Source organism: Mastomys coucha, unplaced genomic scaffold, assembly GCF_008632895.1.
Source record: "Mastomys coucha isolate ucsf_1 unplaced genomic scaffold, UCSF_Mcou_1 pScaffold8, whole genome shotgun sequence".
NCBI classification, from domain to species: Eukaryota; Metazoa; Chordata; class Mammalia; order Rodentia; family Muridae; genus Mastomys; species Mastomys coucha.
In genome coordinates this window covers 77379343-77404385 of record NW_022196914.1, presented here as the reverse complement: position 1 = coordinate 77404385, position 25043 = coordinate 77379343, and the positions used below count along the sequence as shown (strand labels likewise).

At 42.6% G+C, this 25043-nt stretch overlaps 1 protein-coding gene across 1 annotated transcript in view; it reads left to right on the top strand.

The window, feature by feature from the left end:
* Positions 1-678: 678 nt before the first annotated feature.
* Positions 679-25043, top strand: part of Parp8 (poly(ADP-ribose) polymerase family member 8) — a 166204-nt gene continuing 141839 nt past the window's right edge. The window contains exons 1-3 of the mRNA XM_031360006.1: positions 679-812; positions 900-1001; positions 1944-1998. Coding sequence (XP_031215866.1) covers positions 710-812; positions 900-1001; positions 1944-1998 — 260 coding nt within the window. The 5' untranslated portion in view covers positions 679-709. The remainder of the gene's footprint in view (positions 813-899; positions 1002-1943; positions 1999-25043) is intronic.

The window sequence follows — 25043 nt, the reverse complement described above, 5'->3', positions numbered from 1 at the left end:
TTCTCTCCCTTAGCCTGAGGAGATTACAAGGAAAGACTTGTTCACTTTATTTATTTTTAATTCGTAAAGATTTTCTTCTTTTCCCCCTTTCTCCCTCCCAGCCACTCCGGCTTGGGTTTCCATATGACTCATAATTCCTTCTGAAAGTGGAGTCGAATTCATAAAAGTGGTGGAAAGGGCGCGGGGGGGGGGTGGTGGTGGTGCGGGAGAGGCTGGGAGCTCCAGGGAGTCTTCACTACCTACACTGTCACTCAGCTCCCGGCGCGAGTGGCAGTCGGGGGTGGGGAAATCCAGCCCTGCGCGGATGGCGGATACTATTAAAGCCCCAGCGGCGCGCAGCCGGGCCCGGTGACCCGCGGCGGGTGCGGGAGGGTCTGCGGCTGGCGGGCGGCGCTGCAGCAGCCTGGGCACGGCCGCCGCCCGCGGGCGCGAGTGTGCGCGGGTGTGGGAAGGCCGGCGTGCGGGCCGCGAGGGGTGTGCGCGCGTGAGTCGGAGCGGGGCTCGCCCCTCGCCGGCGCCTGCCACTCCACGGCTGCCGATCGCTCTCCAGCGGTCCCCGGCCCCCTTCGGGCCCCTGGGTTCCCTACGTTCGTCAGTCCGGGCGGGGGAGGGAGAAAGTGAGACTCGGTGTCATCACCATCCATTGTCAGAACGGGAGGAAATTGGAATCCAGCAGCGGCGAGCAGCAGCTGGGCGGTCACATCTGGGAATGCAAAGCCGACCTCCCCCTCCTCCTCCTCCACCTCCTCCTCCTCTTTCACCCGGGATCACTTCCGAAACCACTTCGCCTTCAGCCCCTGCCTCGGCCAGAGGTTTCATTTTTAACTGAATATTTACGAAAGCTGGAAGCGTGCGAGGGGGGTGGGGTGGGGTGGAAATAGCGGCTGCTTCTTTTCCAGGGATTTATTTAATGGGGATGTGTTCAAGGCAAGAGAGAATTCAGAAGGATATCGACGTCGTGATCCAGAAGTCCAGAGCCGAGAAAGACTGCCTGTTTGCAGGTGAGTTCTTGCCTCTCGGATCCTGGGACCTCCGGCTACCCGATTGCCCAGATTTCAGACCGCGACGCGTGTAGCTGGGGGTGTGGGGCGGCAAGTCCCCGTTCCGGGTGCATTTGGAAACAGCTGCAGCGGCGTGAGCTGGAGCCCCAAGGGGAGGGGGCACGAGCCTACTTCCCCCACCCCCGGAAAAAAAGAAGAAAAAAAAAAAGAAAGAAAGAAACCACCAGGCCAGGGCAGTCTCCCGCTCCGGGGACAGGACCCGCGCGATCAGAGTGGAGGGGCCGGGCTCTGGATTCCAGCCATCGGCGGTGCCCGTAGCATCCGAGCCTTGCCTCCCGGCTCCGGCGGCCGCGGCCGAGCGGGGCGGGCTAGAGCCCGGCGGCTTTGCGCCATCCGCCGAGCGGCGGCGGCCGGGAAGGGACCCGTTGCGCTGCGCTGCGCCGCGCTGCTCCCGCCAGGCGCCGAGGCCCCTGGAGAAGGCAGCGCTGGGCCAAGCTCCCGCCCCCTCGGCTGCACACCCGCTCCTCGGCTAGCGCGCAGGACACCGCCCCGGGGAAGGGATGGATTCCCGGGGTTCCCGAGCTACGTAGGCCCAGCTTGGGGGTCGCTTTGCGTCCATCTTTGCTTCCCCCCCACCAAGGCCGAGGGCAGTTCGGGCTTCGCAGCTCTAAACCTGGCAGGGGCTGCTTCCGGCTGCCTGGCTGGGAAATTCCCGCTGTTGCCATGGCACCCGGCACTTGTTGCGGGGGGCGGCCTCCCGCTGCACCCCGCGGGGTGCCCCGCATCCCCTCCTGCACCGCCCTGCTGGCCGCCCCTAGCTATCCAGCCTTTGCTTCCCTCCCCATCAGGCCTCCTAGGCTCACATGAAAATAGCAGGTTCAAGACAGAATTGGGGTTAAAAACAACCCATGGGGCGGTTTATAACATGACTTTCCGTTTCAGATTTCAGATACTCAGACTCCACCTTTACTTTCACCTACGTTGGCGGCCCCAAAAGGTATTTATGTGTATAGAGTTGCTTCATTTCCTGTTCACAGGCTTGTGTTTCCTTTGTTCCTAGCGTCTTCCGTGTTTGGCTAATTTTGCTTGTTTGTTTAAATGTTAGGACTGCTATCTAGCTGCATTCCTAGCCTGTTGTCTCCCGATTTTATATGGAAGAGGGAAAATACATGTTTGAAGTTTTTTTCTAAAGCTACGCTACAGAGGATGAGCAGAACTCCTCATACTAAGAAACTGTTCTGCTTCAGTAGTGGATTACTCTTTAGGCGTTCTTGATTTGACAGAGGCGAGACGGTGCAGAATTGGCATATTGAGCATGGAGTGAAATACGTGAAGAACAAAATGTCACAAAATAGTTTGATCGCCAGTGGTTATTTTGCCAACGTGTCTGTTTCCATTTTCTTGAAGGTTGACATAAACACGTGGTCTTCCCAGTTCTCCAGGCATTTTCTTTTTTCCTCCACAAAGGAGTGGTTATTTTGGTTTTCTACATTTAGTTGTAGAAAAGATTTTGGAGAGTTATATGTAGCTGGAGTGGATGGCTTTTTCTTTGGGGGAAGAATGAGGGATGCATATTTAAGTAGTAAATTGTCAGGGCTTTGATGCAGCCCAAAGCCAATTTTGAACTAAGGAAGAAGAATTTGCATCAAACGTTTCTACACCTTGCTCTCTTCACTTTTGTGGTTTGGGTTTTCTTTATCCTTTTAGAGACAACTGGTTTAAAAGAGCTGGGGCTACTGACTTCGTCTATAGACTCCTCAGTCTAGTGCTGTTGTTAGGAGTCCGCATGCAAAATAGCTTGACCACATTCCAAAATATCTCTCAGCTAATGGAAATATTTATGAATATGGAAATTGCAAAGAAGCTCTGGTCTGTAAATATTTTTTTTTAAAGTACTAATGTGTACCTTTAAAATACTTAGGATTTATGTTGCCTCATTTATTTCAAAATATAATTTTAGAATGGTTATCCTGTACCCAATTAAAGTTACCCTAAGTCCCAGGATTGGCCTAACGTTGATTGACTAGTTGGGAATGTATCAGTGACTTATTAAGCTTCATTGCCTTTTGGGGAGAGAATAAATTACATTATTTCCTAATTTCTGAGAGTACCATCATTTTTGTAATTATGGATCAAATTAAATTAGAGATGTTTGATTAAATTAACACTGCTGCTTCACTTAATATCCGAAGGACATTATTATATGACTGATGTCCTCTTGGATAACTATAAGGGCCAAAACATTCTTTGTGTCAATTGAAATCATTCCCAGGCCATCAGGTGGAGTCAGTTGTCACCTTCTTTTAGTGAATAGTAGGGATAGGAATATCCTAAATGGGCTTTTCTTTGAAGTAGGGGTATGAGTATGAGTGTGTGTGTGTGTGTGTGTGTATGTGTGTGTGTGTGTGTCTTTCCTCTGTAGCCTAGCCTGGCCTAGAACCCAAGGTAGTCCTTCTGCCTCAGCCTTCCAGGTGCTCCAATTTCTGGGAAGACACTTGTGGTCTCAGTGTCTCTATTAGAAGGGGCATACTATGTTTTTAATCTCTTACATCTGTTAGACGCTGCAGTTAAGATTTTTTATTAGCAATTCCTGAGCTAGAGTTCAGTAGCTAGAGGTGGAGAAGTTATGAATGTCACCAGGATCATATGTAAGGTGTTGGGATGAATAATTAACTAATTAAGGTAACATTCATTTTCACTGTAGGAACAAGTACCATGACTACTTTTAAAGTGAGAAATATTTCCTTTGCTATGTCATTCCATTACAAAGTAATGTTTTTCTGTCTTGCCTATTTAAGTATACGGGGCTTTTGTGTATAATATGGTAAGAAAATTGCTAGAGCTCTGTGATTGCCTTGTTTTCTTCAAGGCTTGTTCTACAACACAACAAATATACAGTTGTTTAATACAGGACAATAGGAAATTTACTTATATTTGTATGGTGGGGCAGAGATCTTCTCAAAAATATATTGCTTTCATTATCCATATTAGATACCCACAGTCATTATCCACTTCCCAACCTGACAGAGATCAGGTATTTAAAATTAAAATAGTCTTGCTGGATTCTGATTTATTTATATATTGTAAAAATTGATTTTGATACAGTCCCATTGTAACTCTGGCTTGGCTGGGATACGCTGTAAAGATCACTCTGGCTTTGAGCTTTGTGTTTGTCCTGCCTCTGCCTCCTGAGTGTTGGAGTTAAACATGTGACCAGCTAGCTACACCAGCTCTGTCTCGATTTAATGTGCTTACCAACTTATAGTATTAGATTAGTGTTGTCGTGGCAAATAAATTAGACTTTACCTCTGAAGAAATCTACAGAGAGTAGTGTGTGAATTGATTTTAGCTGCTATTTCATTTAAACCATTAGAAATGATTTTTAAATTCAAGTTGTAGATAAAATTTAATATACCATTTCATATCTGACACTTTCTAAAAATGATTTATGTGCCCCAAACACTATAAAAGATGATCATTCATATTACTATTAAAAGAAAGAATACTGAATTTTCATATTTGCTTTTTTAAACTTTAGTGTGCCTGTTGATAAGTGGAAATGCAAAACAATGATTTGATGGTTCGGCCCGAGCATTGGCCTTATACGTAGGGGCAAAGTACTGGTTAGTATTAGCTGTCCTGCCTTGATGGACTGAGCTGAGGGGTGAGGCCGAGGAAATTCTTGGCTCAAAGCTGGGAAAGTGCATGGAGTTCCTCTCCTCACTTTTGGGTGTGTTGAGGCTTAGAGACAGTTCAACACGCATGGCAAGGTCCTATTTATGCAGTTAACTGAGGAGACCCATGGTGTGAATCCCTGTTCTGCCACAGTGCTGAGGCATGTGCTGCTTCCTGTACATAGGCTGCTTGACCTTTCTGAAAATGCAAACAGGTTCACACAGACAGACACAACAGACAACAGAGCTGTACAGACACTGGTAGAATTTAATGTCTGTTGGTCGGGAAAAGGTGTTAAATATTGTGAACATTGCTTTTTTTCTGGCATCTTTCTCCGCTTAACATTTGTTTAGTACATAATACTGTTTAACTCCCTCGTTCTAGCAGTGGTCCTTTAACAGCCCCTCTTCCCACCCTGAATCCCAGTGCTACTTGATTTCCAACGTTTGCTAAGAACAGACCTCAACTGGCCACAGTTTAGAGTTCATGCAAAAAGTCATTTTTTTTTTCCTCTTACACTTTGTCATGCTTCTGACCTTTTGGCGTTTTCTTTTTCCTACATGAAGTAGCAGGACATTCCTTAAAACCTCAAAGTATAGGAGCTCCGATTTTGCATCTCGCCTGTGGTCAGACATGGGAGTTAGTGCCAGCGGAAACAGAGGGGTAAGATGTGCAGGTACCAGATAACAAGGGGATAGGAAAGCTGACTAAGTCTTTGGGGCCAGAGGTTATTAAAGTTTAGGGCAGAACCAAGAATGCAGTTGCTTCGACTGACTGACTGCAGATTGCTCTGGGATTCCCTGAGCTTTTAATCATGGAAAGATTGTGACAAATAAAACATGTGTTTTAAAAACCTTAAAAACTTCTGGTTGTTAGAAGTTTCGAATGGACTGGTGAAATGGTGAAGCTGGTAAAGGCATCTGTCACAAAACCTGATGACCTGAGTTCAGTTCCTGCACACACCTGTCCCCTGAAAGTGTCCTTCCCTCTAGAACAGCATCCCATGGCTTGTAACTGAGCAGGTGTGTGTGTGTTCATGTATGTGCATGCATGTGTTCACAGGTGCAGAAAAGATAAGAAAATATTTAGAAAACAAGACATGCAAAAAGGAAGAAAAACACCACAGAATTCCTCTGACTTTTGTTAATGTGTTAGTTTATTCTTTTAGAATGTGTTTTATATGCATATAGAATGCACACATCCAAAGACTCTATTATGTTCTTCTGAGAGGTCCCATTTCTTTTGTGTGCAGTCTGAGGGACTGAACACAGCATCTTCGTGCTCGGCAAGCATCCCACCACTAGTCTCCATGTCCCCCTTCTTTTTACTCTTTCTATATTAGTGTTTCACTGCTCAGGCTAGACTTGAACTCACTTACATCCCCAACTAGTCTGGCCCTTGTGATATTCCTGCCTCAGCTTCCAGAGGAGCAGGCATCACAACCTTGGGTCACTAGTGCTGGCCGAGAGGTCACAGTTTAGAATGTTAATGCAAACCTAATGACATGTTCATTAAATGGAGGTATTTCTAGTCAAAAAGCATGACTGCATCTTAAGGATTATAATATTTAAATGGAGTATACTGCATACCTAAAATATCAACACCTGGGAGTCTGGAGGAGGGGAATTATGAGTTCCAGTTCAGTCTGGCATATGAATTGAAACCCCACCTTAAAAAAATCTAGTATTTATATCAGAAATTATGAAATTTGAAGTGTGGTATTCAGCAGAAGTTGTGTATTTGCCTGTCCATGTGTAGCCTCAGTTTATGGGTAATCCTCTTTCGTGACATCATCATGGGTGGGTTGACATCTTTTGGAGCATAATTCCTTATTCAGGGAAATGTTTTGGAGTATTGTGGAATAGTAGTAGTGCTCCTTGGAGCATCTACTACCTCCTGTTTCTCAGCACATCTACCTGGATCCTTCCACCTATACTCTGCCCTCCATCCTTTTATCTTTGAATCCCTAGGCATTATTCATTGTTGAGATGCTTGCTAAGACAAAATTTTCATCTCAGAAATCTCTCCCTGGAACAATTCCCTCTAGGGTCCTACTAGATGTTTCTAAAACCATGTCATAATACAGAAATGCATTTTACATATGAAGGACTTCACGTCTTCATCCGTCCACAATAGGATGAGATTACAGTAGGCAGATATGTGTCTATAGTTCGTGACCTACCCAGCACCCTGGTTTACCAACATAGCACACTGCTAAGATCGGTTTCCCCTTAGGATGGAAGGTCTGAGTGGAAGTCTCTGAGCATGTACAAGAATGTGTCTGATATCTGAGGGCTCATCTGGGAAAAGATAAAAATTAAAAAATAGAAGGACGTTTTCTGCTGAGTGCATTTTTGCTTTGCATTGTTAAAAAGTGGAAAGCTTAGGTTAAAACTTCCTATATTAGGGGCTGTCTGTTGTAATTCATTGCTTGTTTACATATCTTTGTAAACACTTTAGAGAAGGAACTTTGTCCGATTCACTGTGGTTTCCCTTGCACCCTGAGCACTGTCCGGTACACTATTCTTTCTCCATAAGGAGATGTTTTAAGAATTATGAAATGAATGCTAAAAAAACTGGCAGGCAAGAAGGAATTCTCTAACTTAAATTACCAAATATGGAGATACTTGAACACTCGAGAGAGCCTTCACTCTGGTGATACCCCTTGTAATATAATTGCATATGAATCCAGTGTGACAAAAGTTGTCTGGCCAGGTTACAACTTCTGTTTTCTGTCTCTTACATTCAGGTTGCTTTGAGCGTGTGTGTGTTTGTGTGTGTGTGTGTGTGTGTGTGTGATAAACACATAGTGCCATTGTTTAAGATAATACTTCAGCTATTTGGTAGACTAGAAACTTGAATTCTTAAAAGTAGTTAGTCCATTTTAAAAACCGAGTCTGGTCACCAAACCAATTTTTAAGGTCTAAGTCACCCAAGTCCCCAGAATGTTAATTTCATACACATGGGTGGCTTTAGGGAGAGACAGTCTATACCATTGCAAAAGGGCATTTGTTTTCTTTAGATTTCATTGGTAGCAAAGTACCTAACCTTTTCATATATGTAGATTTAGTGTGTGGATGTGTGGGTGGGTGTTCATGTCATGAACATTTGGTGACCCACCTGTGGAGGTCAGAGGACCACCTTTGGGAGTCAGTTCTTTCCTTCTACCACACGGGTGGTTCTGAGAGTAGAACTCAGGTTGCCAGGGCTGGCAGCAGATGCTTTTACCTACTGAGCCATCCTGCCAGCCCTGGACTTTGGAAAGAAGAGTGCATACAATAAGCACATGGGTTAGGAATCTGAATCCGAAGGGTGAATGAGGTAATCCAATCCTCTATAAAAAAGGTTCCATTTTTATTGTTTAAGAAGTGTATAAGTGCTCAATATAGAAATCCTGGAATATGAAGTTATTTGAACTATCAAATGCCCTTCAAGATGTCAGAAGAATGATCACTCTTTTTTAAAAATAGGAAATTAATGTATTTCTTTGGGCAGCAGGGTCTTGCTTACCATGATTTAATATTACGTTAGTTATCCAAACAAAACAAACCAACCAACCAAACAAACAAAAAACCCTTGGCTTCTTAAAAGTGCCTTCCTTAAAGTTGGAAGGCTACCTCAGCTGCTGGAATGGCCAGAGAAGGGAATGTGAAGGAAACTGAGTAAGTAAGTGGGGAGCTGGTGATCCCCTCTGAACCCCCAGGACTGGGGATTGAACCTATGTCCCTTTGGCATGCAAAGCCAAGTGCTGTACTGCTGAGTTACAACTCTTAAGCCATAGCTGCCCAGCTGGGCATGGGGATGCAGATCTGCAATCCTAGCACTTGGGAAACAGAGGCAGGGGCATTTCTGCAAAGTCCGGGGGGAGGGGGGGATGGGTATGTAGAGAACCCTGACTCAGGGAAGGCAGCAGTGGCACTGGCACCGCTTCCCGTCCCGCGGCTCTGCCTTGTGTGAGTCCTCTAGAAAAGAATTCATGATTAAATGAAATCTCAGGCCACTGACTTAAAGTAACCTGTGCTTTAGCACGAATAAGGCTTTAGTAAAGCATATATATTTAAGATATTTAACTTTTATTTTGTGGATTAAGGCAATACTGTTCATGGTACTTATTTTGCTGAATGTAGTCCCAGCAGAGTGCCCACCTGTCTTGTTTTACCTTCCGTGTTTACGCTGAAGAAAGTAGGCATTTTGTTGGTTACTTTACATTATAACGAAAGAAATTGAGGGTAGGGCAATTTAAAATAGGTTAGCTTTGCACAAGACAGTAGGGCTATAGTTCAGTACAAGTCAATGTTTATATAAGGTTTAGGGGAATTGGTTCAATTGGCCTGACCAGAGTTGTTGGGAATATTTGGGGACAGGGAGGGATTGCTAAGTGATGTTTTCCAGGGTCAGTATTGAAAAATCTCCTGGTTGGCAAGAGATGTTCCTGGGCATAGTGCAAAGCGTAGTAGTTGGAAAATTGTGTACCTTGGCCCTAGAATGTTTAGGCAAATATTTGGCTAATCCATTTAAATTCCCCATCATTATGCTGCAGCATTGAGGAAGGAAAAAAAAAAAAAAACTAGAAGAAATTTTCATCAATCCTGAAAATATTTTTAAATTTGGTACCCTGATTTGCCTTCCTGTGGCTTTTGCTTTAATAGGGTGAATCTTACTTTTAAGATAAAGTCCACTGAGTTAGGCAGTTTACTTTAGGCAAGTGTTGACAATGAGATACTTTTATTTCATTTCTTAAACACCATTTTCCTACACCTCAGTGAACACCCATAGGAAATAGGATTTCTATCTTAGTATTTGAGACAAGGTCTCATTTAAGAGCACAGGCCAGGTCCTTAACTAGAAATTTTCTTGGTTTAGCCCCCTCCAGTGCCTGGATTAGAGGTGTATGTCACCACAATCGGCAAGAAGCGTATTTTTAGAAATTTATTTTTGTATATGTGTGTAAATTACATGCTATGTCCAAGTTCTCGTGTGAAGGCATTCCTATGCTGGTGTGCATGTGTGGATGTCAGAGGACAGCCTCAAGCTCTTCGGTTCTCAGCCCCCACCTTCCTTGAGACAGTGTCTCCTTGCTGCTTTTCCAGTGTATATACAAGGCTGGCCGGCCAGCCTTTGAGCTTCCTGGAGATTGTCCTTTCCCTACCTCCCATCTCCCCAGAAGAATGTTGGGATTGCAAACACTTGATACCACATTCAGCTCTTATTGGTTCTACGCTTCACCCAGGCCTCCCCAGGCTCTACCCACTGAGCCGCTTGTCCTGCCCTTTGCCCCCACTTTGTTTTGGTGCTGTTATTTAGGTTTCCTCTAAAAACGTAGCTCCTTATATGCTCGGCAGCACTGCTGCCTGCGCGTCTGACATCTCCATCTCAGTTCAGCATGTCAAAACAAACCATTTCCCCTTTAGAGCAAACTTCGTTCTCTGGCCCCTTTGCTGGTCAGAATCCTATCTGAGTGAGGGAAGGGAGTTAGAGTCTCAGGCTTCACAGATCCAGCCATCCCTTCCTGACGTCCTACACGCACCCCCCACTTCTGCCACACACACACTTAGGGATTGCTCTTGTCACTACTAACCCCCAGCATTTATGCAATGCCCTGTTGACCTCGACTTAGACTACAGCACTTTAATAGAGTGTCCTTTAAGGTCCACATTATTGTATTCTACGCCATTCAATTTCCTTACCAGTTGATTTAAATTATTATTATTATTATTATTATTATTATTATTATTATTATTATTATTATTATTTTAAGATAAACTCTTGCTATGTAACTCCAGCCTGGGACTGGCTATATAGAACAGACTAGTCTGGAATGTGGGGCTGTCCTGCTGGGATTGCAGGCATGCTCCACCATACCCAGCTTGTTTTCATAAGCATAAATGGAACCGTACATGATTGTTCAGCAGCTTTCAAATGTCACCATCATTTTTTCCCCATCAATCTTTAAATTTCTGGTTTGGCTTTCAGGAAGTGCTTGCCAAATCCACCCCTATTTGTAACAGCTCAGGTTTCTAACTACTGGCTTTCTTTTCTCTGGTTACTAACTGCCATCTCTCCATTCAGTAGGAGTTTGATTAACTTAGCATGCAGCTGTTCAAAGCTTATCAATAGTAAGAAGTCCCACTTGTATAATGTAGTTGGTTTAGGTACCACCGAGGTTGTGGCTCTTAGTATCATAGAGACAAGCTCACTTGGGTTTTCCCAGTGCTGTATCTACTCATTCAAACATGTAGAGTGTATTTAGAGGTGGGTAGGGCAGGGTAAGAACCAGAGGACAGGACACAATCTGATAGGATAAGAGAGCACATGGATTATCGCCTTCTGTTGCTGGCTACTTGTAAACCCCAGCAATGAGAGTCTTGAATGTGTTACCTGAGTATTCCTGAGAGGAAGTCTGGCTGAGGTACTGAATACAGGATGACAGGGCCTTCCAAGATGGCACAGTAGCAGAGCACCTTCCATCCATGCACAAAGCACTGAGTTCTATCCCAGCTCCGTCATCTAAACCGAGGATGACAAATGACTCCATGCACAGTTTAACAGGGAGGGGTCTGCTGGAGCCTGCAGTAGTCAGGCCAGTTCTCTCTGTACAGAGCTGGCAGGACTGCACTCCACATTTATTTCACCACACCTTTAAAATGTGGGTTGAAAGATGAATCTTCAACCAGCGCCGAAGTGCTCAGCTTATTGCAACAGAGTTAGTGGAGTATGCCAGCCCCCTATAGGTATTAAGAGAGTTAGAATCTCAGGCTTCACAGATCCAGCCATCCCTTCGTGACGTCCTACATGCACCCCCCACTTCTGCCACACACACACTTAGGGATTGCTCTTGTCACTACTAACCCTCAGCATTTATGCAATGCCCTGTTGACCTCGACTTAGACTACAGCAGTCTCAGTGCTCTGAAAGCTGAGGCAGAAAGTTGCCAAGATCTAGCCCAGACTTCCTGGGGTGCATATAGCACATTCAGCCTAACTTGGCTGCATATTGAGACCCCATCTCAAAACAAACAAACAAACAAACAAACAAAAAAACCAATCAACCAACAACAGCAAAGCTCACCAATCTCTATTGCCGTTTTATCTTTGCTCAACCTGTAGAGGCTCTTATTTAAGAATCATTGGTCAACTTCGTTCCTTCTTAAAAGGGGGAACAAAATACCCATGGAAGAAGTTGTAGAGACTAGAGGAAGGACAATTCAGAAACTGCTCCAACTGGGAATCCTACCCATATTCAGTCATCAAATCTAGACACTATTGTGGATGCCAACAAGAGCCGACTGACAGGAGCCTGAGATAGCTGTCTCCTGAGAGGCTCTGACAGTACATGACTAATACAGAAGTAGAGGCTCATAGCCAACCATCGGACTGAGTACAGGCTCCCCAATGAAGGAGCTAGAGAAAGGACCCAGGGAGCTGAAGGGTTTGCAGCCCCTTAGCACACACAACTATATATACTAACTAGTACCCTCAGAGCTCCCAGGGACTAAACTCCAACCAAAGGATATACATCAGGGGGACTCATGGCTCCAAGCAGCATGTGTATAGCAGAGGATGGCCAAGTCCGTCATCAATGGGAGGAGAGGATCTTGGACCTGTGAAGGTTCTATGCCCCAGTATAGGGGAATGCCAGGGCCAGGAAGTGGGAGAGGGTGGGGTGGTGAGCAGGGGGAGGAGAGAGGGAACAGGGGATGGTTTTAGTTTTTGTTGTTTTTTTTTTATTTGTATTTTTTTCTTATTTTATTTTCTTTTTCTTTTTTCTCTTGGAGGGGAACCTGGGAAAGGAGATATTGTAAATAAAGAAAACATCTAATAAAAAAATAAAGAACTTAAATGGCAATGCTAAAAAAAAGAATCATTGATCAAATCATTTGGGTTGAAGTATGGAACCTGAGGCATAGAAATGACTATATTTTCTGACCTTTTTATACTTAGGAAGAAAAATACTGGAAACACAAAACAAGGCCAAGATCAGATATCAAGTATGCAGCCTCAACTGGCTTAATTATAAGTCAAAACCAGAACAAAGCAAAAATGATGCCAGAGAGATACATCAATATTTCATTTAGACACTATCATTCCAGTGCCACTTAGTGTGCCTAGGTATAGAGAATATTTATATTCCTTCATGCCAGAATGATATTATTTCCTATATCATATGAAAGCATTCCCCAAACCATTTTATTAGATCTTAGGGCTGTGGCCAGATATGTCAGGGAAATGCTCGATTGGTTGTTATTGAGCCATTTAAATGGTTAGAGTCTCAGAGTCTTTTATATAATGCTGCTCATTACATATATCCGTGAGATGAATGAAGTTCTCAGGGTCACTCACATTTACTCTATTATGGATCTAGACTGTCTCCGGAGAGTTGTTTTTATGGAAGACACTTTGGCAAACCCTGTGTCTTATTCACTGGAAATAGTTTACGGGTAAACAACTACGCTACGAATGGAAACTATAGATTCTAATTGAACCCTGAAGAATTTCTTTTTAGATTTTTTATTTTTTTAATAAATGTGCTTTATAACAAGAAAAGTCCTGATTAAAAGACAGCTGGTGCTTCACAGCACACACTTTTCTGCCTGTGGATTTATTTCTGTGGTCCTTCCTCCTCTCCCTGTGCCAATGTGGGTTCTCAGCTCTTCTTACTTACTGAAGAAGAGGCTAGTAGGGGCATCCTTCCTGCATGATTAACTGTCAGACTTAAGGAGGCGTTGTAGGTAGATAATGGTTCTACATTATCTCATTATGTCCTTTAATTTCTGCTGCTGTGGATGCTGTAGAGTGTCTTAGTGAACAGTCTGGTGGAACATGGTTGGGGAAACTTTGGAATTTGTCCAGATAGTTCATTTCTTTGATAAGTTATGTTGAGAGGGAAAAACCAAACCAAACCAAACCAAACCAAACCAAACCCAAAACAGCAACAATAACCAAGTAACCAACCAACCAACGAACCAACTAACTAACCAGCAAACAAACAATAAGAGAAAATATGTGTTTGGCTAAAGTCATTTCCATCATGTAATCCCTGATGCGTCACTCTCAGCCTTTCAGGTGCTGAGAATACAAGTGTAAAGTACTTAACGTGCCCCTTTAAAAGGTGGCTCCTGATAGTTAGCCTTAGGAAGTCCAGTGTCACTTTTGGTGGTGTTTGATTGCAGCCCCGAAGCCTCTGCTTTCCAGAAGCCTTGGTGGGCACAGGGTTTGGTAGGTGTTTTGGATAGTTCCTGGTGATTGTCACAGTCATCATATAAGAATTAGGAATGCTCCATGGCATTTATGATTCAGAGAAGCTACAGGCACATAATGATAACAAATAGTCTATTCGTTTTAGGTTTCTTACTTAGATGTGAAAAATCTTAACTGAATGAATTGTTTGTGACAACCCATGAGACAGGACACACACACACACACACACGCACACACACACACACACACACAAGCACACATATACACACACACCTTAGTTTTGTTGCCTATTGCTGTAATAAAATACCCAATTAAAAAAAAAAACAACTTAAGGAAGGATGTATTTTACCCCATAATTCCAGGTTACAATCAGTAGGAACCTGAAGCAACCAGTTCATCCCAGTCAAGAGCAGAGAGAACAGATGCACACATGCTTCTATTCAGCTTGCTCACTCTACTCTTACACAGTCCAGACTCAAACCCAAGCCTAGGGGATGATGCCGCCAACAATGGGCAGGTCTGAGCACCTTAGTTAAAGTAATCAAGGTAATCCTCCACAGACAGATGTGTCCACACAGTAACCTGGTCTAGACACTCCCTTACCAAGACTTTCTTCCCAGGTCATCCTAGATCATGTTGAGTTAACTAGAAACTCAAAACTAACCTCCATACCTTATCATTGACCTAAGAGCAATCTTAAAGCATTAATTACTGACTTAGGTTGAATACTAAAACCTACCAGGTAAAGCTGATAGAGTAATCATTTCTTATTAAAATATATTACAACTAGACGCCAGAAAGAAAAATATCCACCAAAAAGCAACTATTATTTTATTATCACTTTAAAATTTGAAATGATTCCTGTAATGAGTGGTCAGACATATTTTTAGGTAACTGAGGAAAAAGTTTGACTAATTTACTGTGAGCCAAATTCTTTTTCTGTAGGGAGGAAAGCAGCCTAGCAGAGATGGTGATTTCAGTGTGTCTTAATTAGGTGATTTCAGTGAGATCGCTATTCTTGGTTGAATTTGGCTTCAGACTGGTAGAACTTGGGCCAAGAAATGCTTTAAACTTAATTTTTTGAAATTGTACTAGTTTAATTTAAAAATGTGTTTTATGTGTTGACTTCCTATGCCATTAGCCTGTCATTTTCTGGACCTTCAGTTCTTAATGTCTGGCGCATGCAGCATCCTTTTCAACGGTGGGCACTTGGCAGGAGAAAAATATCAAGTTGCTGTAGGAGTTTATAAAAGTTTCTGTTTTTTGAGATAAGGAAATGATTTGCAGCTTCTGAGTACATTTTGAATATTATCCTGCTTTAATTGTATCTTTATGATCCAAAGCCAAGACTTCCCCAACCTGTACATAAAGATTCTAAGCATAGAGAATTTTTAGAAGGACTTATTTATGTGTATGTAAGTATGTGCACAGCATGTATGTATGTGCACTTCGTGTCTGTGTCTGGTGCCCAAAGAGGGCAGAAGACAGTGCCAGATCCCTGGGAATTGGAGTGACAGCCTTTTATGAGATGCTTTGAGGGTGCTGGCAACCGAACCTGGGTCCTCTACAAAAGCAGCAAATGTTCATTACTTCTGAATCCTCTCCAGCTCCAAGAGTTTTTTTAATACTACTAAAGCACAGAGGTTTGAATCAGATAAGTACAAAATAAATTAACTAGGTTTATGAAGTAAACATGCCTTGGCACAAAACTAAAATGGATAGCCTGTATTATGGTCTCAGCTATGAAGTACCTAGAAATCAATCCCACGTTTATATTAATAGAAATCTATCACTGGTTATATTCATATAAGATTACAAACTAGACAATAATTATTCAGTACTCAAGAGATATTAATAACCTTTACAAAAAGTTTTTATCCTTCTATGGGGTACCCACTGTGCCTGAAAAATATATTAATATGTAAGCTGGGCTATCATTGAGTAACAACATATGATATAAGAAGATCCTATGCATGTACAACCTTAAAACAGCAGCAGTACATTCATTTAGTTGCATTTATTCAGTTTGGAGGCAGTCTCTTCAGATAGTCCAGGCTTTCCTCAGATCCCTTGTGTGATCTTCCTGCCCTTTCTTATTCAGTGGTAGGATCCAGGGGGTCACCCACATGTCTGTTTTATGAATTAATTTTCCTCCCCAAGAGCTTGCTGTGTATGATTCCATGCACTTAGTGAAGAAAAACATTATTAAAACAGGTGTGGTGCTACTGGCCTGTAATCCCAGCACTTTAGAGGCACAATGAATAACAGTTCAGTGTCATTCTCAGCCATGTAGCATAGCAGTTCAAGGCCAGCCTGAACTACGTGAAACCCTGCCCCATCTCTCAAAAAAAAAGAAAAGGAAAAACAAACAAACACAAAACAATGAAAGAAAAGAAAAAAAGAAAGGAAAAGAAAACCTTTCATTATATTTCCATCTTCTAGAGTCTTAGATGACTCTCTCTGTGTGTGTATGTGTGTGTGTGTGTGTGTGTGTGTGTTTTCAGATTTGTATGTGTAACTATGGTTACATGATTGGGTTCTGAGGACAGTGTTGGGTGCTGCCCCTGCCTTGTGCCTTCTTTGATGCACAGGGCTCCTTGTTACTTCACTGTGAGAGGTTTAGCCATAGCTGTTCTCTAGCCTAGGCTTTAGGGATGGTTTCTAAGTGGAAATGGAACACATGTGGTAAAAAAAAAGTTCAGAATTAGTCTGGCTTGGTGGTTTACACCTTTAATGCCAGCCCTTGAAAGCCACCAATGATGAGTTTGAGACCAGCCTGGGCTACGTAGTACGCCTATATCTCAACGAAACAAGATAGAGTCATAAAATTGGATCTGAGTGAAGAAGTAAAATCTGCTATGGCACAGATCCAGTCAGCCCTGAACACTGTTGGCAATGAGCTCTGCCAGGTTTTCGTAAGATCTATGCATTGCTGTGAAAATACAAGCAGGAGTCACTTTTGTAGCCGGCTTGAAGGCATGGGATGTTATGAATGTCAATGTTGGCTGAAATGAAGTACTGGGAGAGTAAATGGACAGTCTAGTTAACTTGCAGACTAACTTACAGGTCATTTCCCATAGACGAACAGAGGCAGGTTCTACTTCCAGCTTAAAAAAATAAAACCAAACCAACCAAACCAAGCCAAACTGAGTGAAACAAAACAACTTGTGTCTTTTGGTTGTCAGAACAAATGAGTCCGATCCCATTACAAATAAAATGCTGTTCCTTAATCATTTTAGTAATCATAACTTAATGGCCCTCAAATATGTTTCATTTTTTAAAAAGCTTTCAATAAAACATAATCTAGCACTTGAGATCTCTCCTTGCTTGCTTGCTTGCTTCCTTTCTTCCTTTCTCCAGTCCTCCTCTCCCCACCTTTCTTTCCCTCCCTTTTTTCTTCCTCCTTCCCTCTCCCCTCCCTTCTCTTTCTCTCTTTCTTCCCTCTCTCCCTCCCCCCCCCCCCCCCCCCCCCCGGCTTAGAATGAATTGGCTTTTACTTTAGATATCTTATCTATTCCTGAATGTTTACTGTTAACTGACCCGTAAGAAAAACCCCATTTAATCATGACCACTGAGAACTCACTATGTAGTCCAGGCACTAATGATCTGAAGTCAGTTCTGTTCAGCCTCTCTGGCTCACTATCCTTTCCCATATCTCTAGCAGCAGCTTCACATGTACATCTGAAGCCCAGAATCCTCTAGAATTCCTTTAACTTTTGTGAGGTGAAGGACTAAGTTGAAAAGAAAAAAAAAAAGGAAAGAAAGAAACAAAACAAAAACCAAAACTCTGCTGTGATTAAGTGGACAATTTGTTACAGCTTGCATGCACCTGCTGAGGACATCCCAATCGTTGGCCCCATCTTAGTCCTTCTTTCTTCCTTTTCCTGTTTCTGTTTGCCCAGTCTGTTGTTTGTAGTGTTAATGGACACAGGTTGCTAGAGTTGTTCCTGGAGTGGCATATTTTCTTCATGGATTTGAGTAAATAGAAGGATTTGGTTTTGTGAGATTAAAAAAAAATCCATCCATCCATCCATCTCATGTGTGTATATATGTGTGTGTGTGTGTGTGTGTGTGTGTGTGTGTGTCTGTGTGTGTCTGTGTGTAAGTGTCTGCCACAGCAAGTGTACAGTGGTCAGAGGAGAACTTGTAGGGCTGTGTTCTCTTCACACGTCATCAGGCTTGGAGGCAAGTGCCTTTACCCTTTGGCTGAACCATCTTGCTGGCCCTTATGATACCTATATTCATACATATTTGGTAGCTTCAAACCTTACATTCTTTTCTTGGATTCTTAGTTCATAGCTACGGCTCTGTCCTGACAAAGCAGCGTAAGTGTCATACGTAGAGCCATCTGTCATTTTGGCAGATGGCTACGCTTAGGTGACTAGAACTTGCTGTGTTGATCAAAGTTATGCTTTTGGAAACTCGTTTTCCAACTGTGGTTTCATGATTCACTTTTTTGGCTTTTGGAGATAGGGTTTTATTTAGTAGTAGAAGCCAACCTGGACCTTACTTGGTGTATAGCCTAGGCTTGTCCTAAATTCATGGCCTACTTCCTGCCTCAGTGTTCACAGGTTTGGCCTATACACACTACCGACTTTTCTAGAGTAGAGAAATCTGAACAGACTGTAGGGCTTGATGAGAAAGGCAGGGGGCTTGGGATTTTATATGTAGCTTGGTGTAACTTCCTTCACTTGTAAATTGTTTATTTTATTTGAATATGAGTTGAATGTTCTTCCATCAGGAACAGGAAAGCAACATTTTGCTAAGCTAAATTTTAATGAATACATCAGGGTGTTTTTGTAGTCACTTCACATTTTCAACCTGTGTGGTAGTATTTAACTTTATGGATAGCAGAATTTGTTATCCAGGGTGTTGATAACTGCCTCACTACGGTAGAAATGAAGTTTAGCATTTAGGTTGTTTTATGTCTCTGGTTGCGTGTGGGCATGGCACTCAGAAGTGGAGGTCAGAGGATGACTTCTGGGCCTTGTTCTCTCCTCCTGCTGTTGGGATTTGGGCATCAAACTCAGATGGTCACATTTTCAAGCCAAGCCTTTGTAAGCCTGAACCATCTCGCCCATTCATCCTTTTAAATTGCATATAAATAAGTTTGAGGAGATGGGAGATGGCTTAGCTGCAAAATTGCCTAGGAGCTGAGTTCAGATTCTTTTTACTCACATTAAAAATCCAAGTACTGGAACACAATCCTGTAACCCCAAGTGCTGGGAGTGAGGGTAGAGGAAGTAGAGACAAATTAATCTATGGGGCAACCACCAGCGTGAGTTCCGCATTCAGTGAGACACTGCATCAAAATATAGGGTAGAAGACTGCAGAGATGGCTTGGTAAGGCATGCACCGATCAGACCTGAAACTGGTTTCCAGAACCCATGTTGGGGGCTCACAACTACCTAACACCAGTCTAGAGGATCTGAGTCCTCCTTTGTCTTTGGTGGACATTTTCCTGATATCTACCCTTCCAACACTCACATATACACATAATTAACAGTAAAAATAGGGTGGAAGGTGATTGAGAGAAGGCACCTATTGTCAACCTCTGGCTTCCACAGGCGTATGCAAACTACTGTACCTTTTTGCCCATGCATGCATGCATCCTCTCTCCTTGGACATAAGTACACAAAATTGCCTTTCACAGCACAGAGACAATATGTGCTTGCCTATATCTCTTTAATCTTGCTGTTATAAAATTAAGCCTAGAGGCCTTATACTATTTAAAATTTTCAAATTAGGTCATGTAAATGTTGCATTGGACTTTCGATTCCTAAGAAAGCTTCCTTAACATTAGTTAATGGTAAGATAGATTGATATTCCACTAATTATTTAGGTGTGGACCAGAAGTGGTCACAGAGTGATAATAGTATTTTGATGTTAGTAAACTGTTTTTCTGTGATTTCTTACATCTGAATGACAGCCTCTTTTTTTTCTCCCTTCCTGAGCGAATATTGGAACATATGGTCTAATAAGCGTGTGTACATCAGGGAGGGTAGGATAGAAGGCTTCAAATCAGGACTGACCTGGAAAAGCTTGGGTCCTGGGTTTTTGTGGCTCAGGAGGGGGAAGGGCTGCAGGGGCATTCTAGAAGCCCTGGAAAGTAGAGTGCACATTGACTGCAAAATGCAGAATCCCCCAGGAAGGGGCTGGGGACTTTTCCATGGTCAATGCAGCAGGGACTCAGATTGAAGCCCCCCAGCCTCTTAGGCACTGCCTTCCAGTGGGTGGCACTGAACTGTGAAGACACATTTACTGTGAGCAAGTGTTGAACCCTTCTCAGATGGTCCATCAATCTCAGAGCACCGTAAATACATTCCCCCCCCCTGCTATTTCACAAGGACACTGAGGATTAATTAAATTGGGAGGTAGCAGAGCTGTTTATCACGTTCTCAGGTTCTTCCCTTACTCACCCAGTTTACACCTGTTTGTTGAGTTCAAATCCTTATGAGGAAACTACACCAGGCATCCTAGTTGGGACAACAAAGATGGATGTTTAGCTTGACTTCTGCTCTTTTGATTGTGTGTGTGTGTGTGTGTGTGAGCCGAGGCACATGTGTGTGGAGGTCAGAGGACAGCTTTGTACAGTTAATTCTCTTCTTCCACCTTTGTGTGTACTTTAGATAAAAGGTTTCAGAGGTCAGGCACGGTGGCAAGTGCCTTTACCAACTCAGAGAACTTAGGGTGCTGTTTTAAGACATAAGCTAATGTTTTAATGAGTTAGTGTCTAGCCTTCAACTTTACTCACATAGTCATGATAATAATAAATATAACATTAATGATAAAGCCTTATTAGCAAGATGGTTGTAGGGAAGGGAGGGACTGGGACATGCTGTAGATGGCACGACTTCTTCCTGGACCTCTTGGGGATTGGGACAGGAGTGTGTGCTATCTCTGTCTTGGGTGCTGGGTCTACCAGCCATTTTAATGGCTTGTACTGCTGGTAGTTCTGCCTCCCAAAGATGGCTGTTTGTAGTGTCCCCTGCCTCAGCTGTGTGTCTTACTTAACAAACAGTTGCTGTAGACTACTTTCTCAGAAATATGCATTTTGTAATATCCTTCCTAGGTCCCTGCATTTAGTTTAAACATGTTATTTGGAGTAGATTAGAGAACACAGTAAATAAGCCAGTGTTTCTGGAATGCCAGCCTTGCTTGTGGGGAGCCACACAGCACTCAGCACACAGAAGTATGTATGCTATGACCCATGTGTATAATACTACCTTCCTTAGCCAATGACAGGCCATCCACCTTCACTCTGGTTTAATTGCCATAATTTTCTTGTTTATTTTATTCTAATTTCAGTAATAAGTTGGCTTTCTGGCTTGATTGGCTCAGGGCTAACTCTTGTCTTCCAGGATTTGTTTTTGTTTTTGTTTATTTGCTGTGTTATTTATTTATTTATTTATTTATTTATTTATTTATTATTTCCTTTATCTCTTGCCTTTCATGTCAGAGAGAGCTGTTCTCCCAGGGCACTGCAGAACAGCTTCCTTCAGCTCTGGTCTTTCTCCCTTTCCCATGTCCGGGTGCCTCCTGTCCCCTGTACCACCCCTAGAATCAGGAGTCAGGAATAAAATGAGCCATTCCTAAGTTAACCCTCTCTATTTTGTGTGAGGGTCTGGCTGTGTAGCCAAGGTTGACTTCTCCATAGACTTTCCTAATTCCTGGGATTATAGACAAGTGCCAGTGTGCTCAGTCTAGCAGGGACATTTCTTGGATAACATTTCTGCCACAGTGAGGGTTTTCAGGTCTCTGTTTTATCACAATTCTTTTTGGCTTAAGGAAATCTAGAAAGCAGTTGGCTTTATCTTAGGCAAATAGAGGAACTGTGCTGTGTGAGAATAGTTCACCCTAACCTAGCATCTTCTCAGAATACCCTCCTCTGTTACAGTGTTCATGGGGAACTTTTGTAACCAATATCAGTGAGTCTACCGAGGCCTCAAAGGAGCCTAGAGAGCTAATAAGCATTGCATAAAAAGAAGGTTCACAATAGGAGTTTCTTCAGAAATGACATAATGAACCACCCCTTTCCAACATACATCTAGGGGATAATGATAGAAAAATGTTTAATATTGCATAATTCTAAAGATCACATAAAACTTTTATGGTATCCTTGACTTAGGTTTCATACCCACAGATTTATATGATATAAAGGATGTACTGATGGGAATTATTAACTACTAATGTGAATTAGGAATTAAATTATGAGATAATTCTCATCTCCAGGTAAGAGGAAGTTATGAAAGTTCTCAGGATTTACATTATGTCTTGAGAATAATTATGACTTGTCTCATTTCTCTTTTGTCCCTTGGTTAGTAGAGAGGATGGCAAGAGTGACAGTAACTTGCTATGTAGTTCAAGATAAGCTCAGATTCATTAGGTAGCCCAGGGTGGCCTGGAAACTGCAGCTATCAGCTAGGAAAATTAAGGATGTCACCATATATTAATGGTGAAAGTGTAGCCCAAAGTACTGAGAAGAGAATGGTGGTTCAGGTATCTTAATCTTGAACAACAGTGTTCTTCAGGTCTGCTTCCTTATTTGTGACAACTAGAAACAATGTTTAGATTCAGGCACCTTTTCTTGATGAGTTCTTTGGGGGTGCTATGTGGTTTTTGAGGGAAATATAATCCTCCAGGAATGTGTACTCTGAAACTGTAGGATGGCTACTTGCTCATTTTCCTTACCCCATCTATTTTGCCTGCTCTCTCAGCCTTGATTTCCTTGGCATTTGCAGATCATACCTTCAGTTATACTGCAACAAGCAAGCAAACTGGGAAATTAGAGCTACTTAATTCTATTGAGCTTTGCTAATTCCCCTTTTCTGTTCATCTTGGTGGGAACCTCTACTCCATTAATCCACTCATGGAGTCAGACGGAGGCATCATCTGGGTGCTACCTGGTAACATTGTATTCATTATTTTTCTGGTTAGTGGGTCAAAATACCCACTAAAAGAAACACAGGGAAAGAAGAGTTCATTTTGGTTCGTGGGTGTCCTCCCATCATGGTGGGAGGACATGGTGGCAGGAATGGGAGGTAGCTGCTGATGTTTGTAGTCAGCAAGACAGTGATGGAGACTCAGAGTGATGAGTATCCAGCATGAAGCTGAGCCTCCCATATCTAGGCTGGATCTTCCTACTTCTCTTAACCTAATTGAGAAAGTCCCTCACAGATCTACCCAGAGGTCCATATACTAAGTGAGCCTAGATTAGTGGTTCTCAACCTATGAGGGCAGGGACTGAATGAGCCTTTCATGGGATTACCTAAGACATGGCTATTTACTTTCTGATTCTTAACAGTAGCAAAATTACAATTAAGAAGTAGCAACGAAAATAATTTTATGGTTGACAACATGAGGAACTGAACTGCATTAAAGGATGTACTGAAGGATGAACTAAAAGATGTACTAAAGGGTGTAGTATAGGATGTAGTAAAGGATGAACTGAAGGATGAAGTAATGCACCACTGCTCTACATCCTCTCAAGTTGATAATTGTGTATTCTCTCTTTGGTCTCTACTTCAAGTAAACAAACTTGAGAGAACTCTTAGTGGATCTTTTGTTACCTCAGCATAGAAGTGACACGCACTACTTCTGTTATTGCAGGGTGGTGGTCACATTTTCTTGTAGATCTGGGCAACTCTAGGAGTTGTAGGAAAGGCAGCATAAGACCCCGTGGTCAATATTTCTACATCTGAATCTGATACTACCTAAAAAGGTTACAATTTCTGAATACTTCATAAGGTTGGTGACAAATATTTCATTTCTTGTGCTGGTAAATGTTTATCCATCTTTGCCCACCTCAGAAGTCTGGTACTGTACAAGGTGCCTGTCTTTCCCACTAAGGGAACACAGATGACCATCACAGTCCTGCTGGTTTTAGTTCCTCGAGGACAGTCAGTGACCCGTAACAGAGGTCCATCCTCCATTGCTGCCACTTCTTGCCTTGGGTCTCATTGCCTTTTCCAGATTAGTCTCTCCCTTTCCAGGTTTGCTTCATCCCATTTCACTCAACCCATAACACAATAGTCTCTCTCAGGTACCTACAAGATCATGGCACCTCCTCTTTTGGCTCTTTCAAGTTGCTCTTGATCTAAGAGTCAAATCCAACTTCATTGTGACACTCAGATATACCTCAGATCTGACATAACCACGCCCCCTTTATGTGGGCTTGTGCCATGGTGCACATGTGGAGGGCAGCCTGAGAGATTGCATTCTCCTCTATTACCATGTGAGTTCTGGGGATGAAACTCAAGATGATAGGGTTTTACCCCCTCAGTGAGTCCTCTCAATAGTCCTTGAACCACATCCTTGACCATTTCAGCTTCAACTCATCAGTCTCCACCACTTTGTTACTCTTATTATTTATGTCAATGCCATTTTGTTTGTGACATGATCTCAGTTAATCCAGACTAGTCTGGAGCCCACTGTTTATAGCCCAGGATGGCCTTTCTTGTGTCATAGGATTATAACTTACATGTAGTTTGCTCTAAGATTGTTTTTTAGAAAAATAGATGTGTTATTTATTTATTATTTTTACATTTATTATTTATTTTTATTTCATGTGTATGGATGTTTGTCTGCATATATGTGTGGGCACTACATTTGTGTCTAGTACCCAAAGAGGCCAGAAGAAGGTGTCAGATCTCCTAGACCTGGAATTATGGATGGTTGTGAGCCATCATGTGGGTGTAGGGAATTGAACCCAGGTCCTCTAGAAGAGCAGCCAGTGTTCTTAACTGCTGAGCTGTTTCTCCAGCTCCTCCTCTAAGAATTCTTCCCAAGATTCTGCAATCAAAATGCAAACATCTTCCCATGTTTCTGATATAGTCATCTGAAGTTAATGATGACATCATTAATAATTATATGATGATATAATAAATGTATGATGACAGTGATTAATAATGATAAAAGTTAAGTTTTTATTGGTTGCTTTTTTTTTACTAGCTTTATGTTACTACTGTAGTTCTAATGTGTGCTGTGTTCAAGTTTCATAGTGATAGTGATGGCAGACTGTGGCTGAGGAGCAGTAAGTCCTCCACCTTCCTGAGGGACTGATGTCACTGTGCGACTGACCGGGTTACTCCTGAGAGTAGGGTTGCTCAAGTGCAGGTAGAGTTTCTCTCTCTCTCTCTCTCTCTCTCTCTCTCTCTCTCTCTCTCTCTCT